Source organism: Octopus sinensis, unplaced genomic scaffold (assembly GCF_006345805.1).
Source record: "Octopus sinensis unplaced genomic scaffold, ASM634580v1 Contig14191, whole genome shotgun sequence".
NCBI lineage: Eukaryota > Metazoa > Mollusca > Cephalopoda > Octopoda > Octopodidae > Octopus > Octopus sinensis.
Window position 1 is genome coordinate 5,001 of NW_021833135.1, and position 10,000 is coordinate 15,000.

At 35.1% G+C, this 10,000-nt stretch overlaps 1 protein-coding gene across 1 annotated transcript in view; it reads left to right on the plus strand.

Moving 5' to 3' along the window:
• The window catches only part of LOC115230046 (neuronal acetylcholine receptor subunit alpha-9-like), a 23,397-nt gene that overhangs the window by 3,199 nt on the left and 10,198 nt on the right, over positions 1–10,000 (plus strand). Inside the window, exon 2 of the mRNA XM_029800282.2 lies at positions 2,301–2,487. Within this exon, the coding sequence (XP_029656142.1) occupies positions 2,403–2,487 (85 nt within the window). The 5' untranslated portion in view covers positions 2,301–2,402. The remainder of the gene's footprint in view (positions 1–2,300; positions 2,488–10,000) is intronic.

Genomic DNA, 10,000 nt, shown 5'->3' on the forward strand with positions numbered 1-10,000 from the left:
TGTGCATATATGCATATGGTTACTCACTCTCACGTGAAACACATACATGCACCCTCCACACACCTATATGTATACATATATATGCAACCATACACATGTACACATATACGTATCCGCACACACGCACGTATATATACCCATACGGGCACGCATATGCTATATATGCATATTTTCATTCTCACTCGCGTGAAACACATACATGCACACCCACACACCTATATGTATACATATATATGCAACCATACACATGTACACATATACGCACCAGCACACACACACACACACATACACACACACACACCACGTATATATACCCATACGCGCATAAATATGTTCATATACACCCCGCTACAGGTCTAAATTCAAGAACTGAACTTTTTGGTTCATGCCCACATATGGCTAAATATTTGCTACGTTTTTGGTCCCTCCCCTTAAGAGCACAGATTGAACCTGCTTTTTATATTGTGTCCACATACAAGCATTTTATCTCTATATTTTATATATACATGTTTTTACATATTTATATATTTTTATATATTTTTATTGCTTTATATATTTTTACATATTTTTTCTGTATATTACCTTTCAGCCTGCTTTTTTTGTGCATGTGCGTATATAGACTTCGTACCGAGCACAGTAGTACCACCAATTTTCGAATTCAGTACCCTACTTTCGTAACTCCCACCACATTGGTACCTTCTCTCTGTATTTGCGTACCATCACATATTCATAACCCAACCCCTGCCATTCGTAAGTACCAGCGCATTCGTGCCGCGAACATTCATTCTCAGCACATTCCTACCCTCACATATTTTAGTCTCCTACATTCGTATCCCTGCCATATTCGTAACCACACACACACACACACACAGAGTTGTACCTCAATATCTAGGCGTAAGAAGGCGGCGAGCTGGCAGAAACGTTAGCATGCCGGGCGAAATGCTTAGCGGTATTTTGTCTGCCGTTACGTTCTGAGTTCAAATTCCGCCGAGGTCGACTTTGACTTTCATCCTTTCTGGGTCGATTAAATAAGTACCAGTTACACACTGTGGTCGATGTATCGACTTATAATTAATCCGTTTGTCTGTCCTCTGTTTGTCCTCCTCTGTGTTAAGCCCCTTGAGGGTAGTAAAGAAATGGGTATTTCGTCTGCCGTTACGTTCTGGGTTCAAATTCCGCCGAGGTCGACTTTGCCTTCCATCCTTTCAGGCTCGATAAATTAAGTACCAGCTGCGTAATGGGGGCGATCTAATCGACTGCCCCCACCTAAAACAAATTCATGGTAAGAAGTTCGCTTCCCAACCACAAGGTTCCGGGTTCAGCCCCACGTTCGGGCATCCCGGCACCTTGGTCAAACTATCTTCTACTTTTACCTGTCTCTGTTTTTTTTTATTTCCTTCTATCTTCAATTTTATTCCTCTCAATCCTTTCTGTCGAAGAGCATAGGCTTGAAACGTTAACGACTTGTCAATTCTTCTGAAGCATCAAGTTAATACACTTGCTCTTACACCTGTCTTCATCTTTTGCTTTCAGTAAATTCCAACTATATCTGCTACTATAGCTTCGGGCCGACCAAAGACTTTTGATTGGATTTGGTAGATGGAAACTGTATAAAGCCTGTCGTATATATTCATATTTATGTATATATTTTTTGCCCTCTACCGCCGCTTTACAGCCGGTGTTGGTATGTTTACGTCCCTACAACCCTGTGTTTCGGTAGAAAGAGACCGATTGTACTAGGCTCGACTAAAATTCTTTGAGTCAGTGCCCCAGTACGGCCGCGTCTAAAGACCAGATAACTTAAAAGATAACACATGCACGTATCTTGATGATGCCCCCTACTCCCATTCGCATATCACACACTCGTACATCCCGAGATATTCACTCTTTACCCTCCCCCCACACACACACTCGTACCAAAAGCACATATCTGTACCTCACCCCGACTTGATACATATCTCAATTGCCGATAAACCCGGATTTCTCAGCCTATTTTAAAACCGAGGTGAGTAACCTCACACCTTTTCGTCTCCAACCACCACCACCACCACCACACACATTCGTATCCACAAACCGTACCCCTGTCACATTCGCACCCTCCGCCAATGCACCCCCATCCAGCTGCCACTCATTCGTGTCTCCACACATACGTAGCTTCTCCACTCGCATACATTTTCCTCTCACCTACCCCATACATTGGTACCTACATGCACGCAGGAAAATCAGAGACCACCTCTTACGATAAAGCTGCAATATAAAAGAGGTCGACGATAATAAAATGCATGCAATTATCTACACAGAACAGTCTTTATCTACAGAGTGTTAACAGAGAATTGCATGTAGTGTTTACACATTGTTTTGCGAGCTGTTCTGGACATTACATCTAAGAGAGCTTCCAAAAAATGGCGATCTTCACGCTTAGAATATTTACATTCGGTGCAGTGTCCCTGTTTGTGTTTGGATTTCTTCCACACCGAGTACTCACGGGTAAGTGAACTCTTTTACTCTTTTACTCTTTTACTTGTTTCAGTCATTTGACTGCGGCCATGCTGGGGCACCGCCTTTGGTTGAGCAAATCGACCCCGGGATTTATTCTTTGTAAGCCCAGTACTTATTCTATCGGTCTCTTTGCCGAACCGCTAAGTTACGGGGACGTAAACACACCAGCATCGGTTGTCAAGCATTGCTAGGGGGTCAAACGCAGACACACAAACACATACACTCACATACATATATATATATATAAATATAGCTGATCGGCTTAAGCGGGGCAGGGTCGTTGTTTATTTATAATACATTCAGGCCTGCTGATGAATACGTAAGTATGAAATCACTGTGATACAGGTCTATATATTTTTTAAATGTCTTACTTTGAAAAATTGCATTCGGTGGGATTAGTAATATTTTTGGTAGAAATGACTAATTGTCCCTCTTAGCGTGTGCTTGTATGTATAATGCCTTCTGGCATGTATTTAATGCCCTCTATATATAAATTAATATGTTCAATAAGAAATAATTATTTTCGAATTTTTTCTCTTATGAGGTTTTCACGCTATCTACCTGACAATTTCTTGTTAAGTTTTCCTTATTAAGTAGTTGTCCTTAATTGCTAATTTTTTATTTATTCGAAAAAAACTTTTCCTCTCCGAAATGCAATTCGTAAAAGTTTGCCATTTATATCCGGATGTAATATATGTAAACTCACCCATGTGCTTCGTTGATGTTGATCAGTTAGCTGATCGGCTTAAGCGGGGAGGGTCGTTGTTATTTATAATACATTCAGGCCTGCTGATGAATACGTAAGTATGAAATCACTGTGATACAGGTCTATATATTTTTTAAATGTCTTACTTTGAAAAATTGCATTCGGTGGGATTAGTAATATTTTGGTAGAAATGACTAATTGTCCCTCTTAGCGTGTGGCTTGTATGTATAACCTTCTGGCATGTATGTATAATGCCCTCTATATATAAATTAATATGTTCAATAAGAAATAATTATTTTCGAAATGTTTTCTCTTATGAGGTTTTCACGCTATCTACCTGACAATTTCTTGTTAAGTTTTCCTTATTAAGTAGTTGTCCTTAATTGCTATATATATATATATATATATATATATATATATATAGTATATATTATATATATATATATAGTAATATAGTAAATATTATATATATAATTATATATATATATATATATATATAATATATATATATAATATATATATATATATATATGTATGTATGTATGTATATATATATATATATACATATACATATACATATATATATATGTGTGTGTAGATTTCCCTCTCTCTCTCTCTCTAATATATATTATATATATATATATACATATGTATATACATAATATATATGTATATATATAAGTATATGTATATATATAATGTGTATGTATATATATATGTAGATATATATGTATATATATATGTATAGTATATATGTATATATATATATATATATATATATATATATATATATATATATATATATATATATGTAAATATATATAGATTCAGATGAATATGATACTTAAGTTGAGGTAACAAGGATATTCCGAGGTAATGCAGTACGATCGTTTCATGCAACTCCATTTAATTGAACAATGCAAATCATTACATCAATTTAAAATGTAGAGCAATCTTCAGCCGCACAAAGACATAAAATTTAATTAAATTAGAACAGATGGACACATTAGTATAATTATACCTGAAAGTTCCAAGAAGTTAAGGAGATAGACAAAGAACATATTGTCTCTACTTCAGCATAGAAGTTACTAAAATTTTCAAGAAGATTCTCTCTGCCACTGATTTTTTGTCTTAAATCCCTTGTATATCTAAGTCTAAGAGAACAGAGGGCAGTAACTGTTAGGGTTATGGCTGAGAGAGTAGACAGACATTCTAGTTGGTATAGTCATAAAAATCAAGATTTATTATAAGCAATATCATGAGGTTTAGGAAGGGAAAACTTAAAACAAGATGTTAGCTGACAATTAAGGGGGCAGCCACTAGCAGACTATTGATAATGAAACAGGGGAAGTCTTATCATATGGTACTATAGTTAGATATTTTAAACAATGTTGCTATGTATACAGTTAAAGTTTATGGTTATTCAAAGGATTATTAAGAAGAATATTATAACAAAAGGATAGAAATTTATGAATACTTTTGAGTTTATACCAAACTTCTTACCACAATAGAGGGAGGAAAAGAAATTATCCAGAAATAGTTTAATATTTATACATATTGTATACTTAAATACTAACTCATCAGTTGGTATCTGTGAAAATTGATTAATTGGTATATACTGGTATTAATAAAGGTGTATTGGGGTAAAGGAACATGCTAATTCTGTAATAGTAAAATTTTAATCTAAGCAGTATTTTTTATAAGTAGTGAATATACCAGAATATTTTTATATAAGCTAAGTATGAATTTATAGAGATACAAAAATTAGATTAATTTTATAAATAAAGAAAGGCTGATTATAAAGTAATAAAGAAATAAAATAAAATATTCAAGTATGGCAGAACACCATAGAAAAGGAAATAAAATAGCTTAATTACTAATACTATCGTAAAGTATATGTAGCTTGTTAACACCAATAGAAAAGATTTTTAGAAAAAGTATAATATTTCAAAATATATTAGACTAAATATTATATATTTACTTATTTAGCTAATATCAATAAAATACTGATGTTTGGTATTGGCTAAAGGAATATTTAAGTTATGGAACAATCATATTTTACATTAATCTTTTTTTAAAAACTAAGGGTTATATTATAGGTTTAAGAAGTTATTATTGTTACTCCCTACATGATATTTATAGTTTCTTAGTGGTACTTGTTTAGAAGGGTTATTTATATAAAGGCCCTTATAAATATTAAGATCAAGAAGGTAGAGCCATTTAACAAAGAGATAAATCAAGTAATTTCTAAAGATCATTTCATACGATATTGTCTTATTGTATAAAGTTAAAATTATTAAGAATGATATTTTCACAAAAGGATAAAACTTCTTTGAATATTTTGAATATATATCAAGTTTTTTACCACAATAGAGGGAGGAAAAGAAAATTGCAAAGAAAAAGTTTAATATTTATTTACTTATTACTTATCTAAATATTAACTTATTATATTATATTTATTCCTTTCAATCCTTTCTGTCGAAGGGCGTAGGCTCGAAACGTTAAAGGCTTTTCCATTATTGCCGAGCGTTAAACTAATACACCTGCTTGTTGTTCCTACACCTGTCTTCATCATTTGCTTTTTGTAAATTTCAACTATATCTTGTACTATAAGCTTCGGGCCGACCAAAGACTTTTGAGAGGATTTGGTAGATGGAAACTGTATGAAGCCCGTCATATATATTCATATTTATGTGTATATTTTTTTGTGGCAGTGTTTTCCTCCGTCGCCGCTTTACAAACGGTGTCGATTTCATTCCCTTCTCAAGCCATACCTGGCTCATAAGGGCCGGTTTCCTTGGTGTATAGGTTCCCCGCCTGGACGGGACGCCGGTCCCTCGCAGGGGAGCTGCAAGATGCAGGAGGAAAGAGTGAGAGAAAGTTGTGGCGAAAGAGTCAGCAGAAGTTCGCCATTACCTTCTGCCGGTGCCGCGTGGAGCCTAGGTGTTTCGCTCATAAACACACACATCGCCCAGTCTGAGATTCGAATCCGCGATCCCTCGACCGCGAGTCCACTGCTCTAACCACTAGGCCATGTGCCTCCACATTTCATTGACTCCAGTACTCAACTGGTACTTATTTTATCGACTCCCAAAGAATGAAAAGCAAAGTCAACCACCGCGGAATTTGAACTCAGAACGTACAGACGGACAAAATGCCGACGTGCTAACCACTCGGCCAGCTTGCCGCCTTTCTGACCACAACCAACTGATTATTATTAGATTTGCGCTCTTTTATTCTAGTTTTAGTAGATTAAATTTTCTAATTAATCTCTTATATCTCAGTCTTACATTCATCTCAGATAAAATTAGAATCAATCTGACTTGATACCAACTCCCACCAAGAAGATTTCGTCCTAAACCGAGAGAGGAGGAGGAGGAGGCGGAAGAGAGAGAGAGAGAGAGTGGGTGGGTGGGGGAAGAGCCGCACTAAATCAACTTTTTAAAAATTAATCTCTTGAGAACTTTGAGATAGAAAAACATAATATCTGAAACTCATCATATAGTAAAAAACAATGACCCTAATTAACTATATCCATTACATATCTCCTTAACTAATTATGTAAAGAGAAACATGACTCTTGAATAATATATGGAAACAGTGATTAATTCATAATTGGTAAGATAATAGGAGTTATTTATGTGTTATTAACCCCAATTGTAGAGGATATTATTTCGAAATTGGACAAATTATGACGCATTTCATCACAGGGTTTATAAATATCTGGTTACTGTCATTAATTTTCTTTTTGTTTAAAATGGACGTTATTTGATATCACTTTCACACTTAAACAAAAAAAAAAAGTCTGTACACAACACACGCGCGCGCGCGCGCGCACACACGCACGCGCACACGCACACGCACGCGCACACGCACGAGTGTGCGCGTGCACAAGCTTTCACACATATTGTTAATAATCGATAAAATTTTCAAAGTGACTCAATAGCCAATATTTTCACGCATTGTCCCTGATTGGTGCCTTTGCATGAAACTTTCGGCCTTTGAGTCTAATAATAATAATAATAATAATAATAATAATAATAATAAGAAGAAGAAGAAGAAGAAGAAGAAGAAGAAATGGAGAAACTCTCAAAATACAAAGACCTGGAAATAGAGGTAACTAGAATGTGGAACCTGAAAACAGAAACAATTCCTATCATAGTAGGTGCATTAGGCATGATAAAAAATATTCAGACAAATACATAACAAAAACACCAGGACTTACAAACACATATAACATACAGAAAATTGCACTACTAGGCACTGCACACATCCTACGCAGAACACTTTCCATGCAATAACCATCAGAGCATCACAACAAATCACAGCACATACCCAAGGCACACAGAGCTGCGCTCGGTAGTGAAGTGAAAGCACGCTATAAAAATAAAACTACTGAAGAATAATAATAATAGTAATAATAATAATAATAATAATAAAAATAATAATAAAAATATTAATAATAATGATAATAATAATAATAATAATAATAATAATAATAATAATAATAATAATAATAATGATAATAATAATAATAATAATAATAATAATAATAATAATAATAATAATAATAATGATGATAATGATAAAATGCCCTGAGGCAGTACCTGGCAGTGGCCCTCATGGCTTCTGATCTTAACTGATTGGAAGTGTTATCATGTACATTGTTTTGTCTTGGAATACAAGATGGGCTACAGCAAATATTCTGCTCAATACCACAGATTTGCTTGTCAGTTGTTTGACCTTAAACAGTTGACCATGTCCTTTAGTGGCTGACGATATGTGCATCTCTGATCATGAGCAGAATTAGTGGGGGAGCATCATAGCCATTTGTTGAAAGGAATTCTTGGAGGTTTGGGTAATTCACATTGCTACTCGAGCTGAAGAAAATTCTAACTGGGCCCAACCTGCAAAGTCATGCGCTGTTTGTCTTGATAGGAGATAACCATGTCGTGCACATATGGTTGTGATGCATGTGTCTGGTGTACTCTTAGACTGGCAGTCATGATGGGTATACTGGGCTTCGTATATTTTACCCCAGTGTCCCTTTGAAGGCATGCACTGCTCTCTCACTCAATAATAATAAATAATAATAATGATAATAATAATAATATCTATCTATCTAAAGAATTTTTATTTTTAGATATAAGTGATGTACTCAAGTGTAGTTATGTTTTTAGCTTGTGCTTTTTCCATGATCATACGTGAGTATTTTATTTATATCCCATCGAAAGCTCTACTGAAGAAAGAATATATCTTTTATAAGATTAATTCCGAAATTGATTCAATATAGAGATAACGAAATTTAAATTTTCTAAAGGTTAGTTGCCCGTTTTCAGTTTCAATTCTCCTGTAGCAAGCGGATTATAAGTGGATTAATCAGTGTATTGGCTTTAGAATAACCCTCTTTAGCCCTTAATTATATGATGTTTATACTTCAACCGTAACGGTTTTTTTAATATACTGCCCACGTTTCCTGATGGATTCCTTTTCTGTAGAGAAAGGGACTTCATCCTATATTGTTAGTATATATATACATATATATATATATATATATATATATATATATATATATATATATATATTATATATATATATAAAGTTAATCCAAACAAGAAAACAAAAGGACAACAACGCAAGGATGTGGAACAAATAAAGTATTATTGGACGCTCAGGAAAGAAGGGAAGAAGGAGGGTTTGACGCTTCGAGCGGGGCTCTTCGTCGGAACATAGGAGAAAGAAAGATCCCGAGACGGGAGGACAGAGAAAAAAATTGCAGGTAGTATTCACGATATATATATATATATATATATATATATATAAATATAAAGGAGATGTACTTGCATAGCAAGTGATTTGATTTGAGATCGTGTGCTGGAACGAAAACAGTTGCAGCGTTGAAGGTGTTTATAAGCCATTTAAGAAACACACAAAAACCGTTAGATTCACTTCAACATTTAAATTTAATTTGTCAAAATATTTTCGTCGCTTTGAGACTGCGACCTGTTCACTGACAAAATTCAGTGCTGCATCACTGCAAAATTCCGAGATGCAAACTTCTGATATGTCTAGGAATTGACTCGAACAAGTTCTGAGCAGTTTTAAGGGAAATTCTGAGTTGTTCATCATGTAAAAAAAATTTTTTTAAATACTTGCTTTAGTTCATTCAGCAACAGAGGGAAACGTATATTCTCTGCTGCTCCGAAATGCACAAGAAATGTTCGATTATACTTAGATTCTGTGATTGTGTGTGTGTATGGGGTGGGGGGAGGGTTCGAACAACCCAAGTGGTCTACTTCACTTTTGTGATCTTTGTACGAATTTTGAATAATATTTGCCAGGTGAATCGGTGTGTCATCATCCAAGAGGACCGTGCTACTATCACGGAATAAGGTCCGTACTATAGGATACTCATCATTAACCAAAATACTCAGCTAAACCTCGGTGTTAGCTCTGCCATATAGAACAACTAAATGATCAAGAGAATTCCATGACATCTCTGCCCAAATCATCACAGAGTCACATCCATTCTTCACGACCCAGGTCAAGTAGTCAGTGTTGTAGACTTCTTAGGGTTGCCCTCCAGGCATGAACACACACCTATGTGGAATAAAAAAAACTCATCAGAGAAGATGACATTGTTCGATTGAGCAAATGTTTACTTCCAATAGTCTGGACAGCATTTCCTCCGCTTATCAGTGTTGGCTATCCTGGCCAAGGGCTTAAATCTACGGTCACTAACAACATGGTGTATAAAAGCCGAGCGAGACAGGGTTTATTTAACATGAAGTAAAA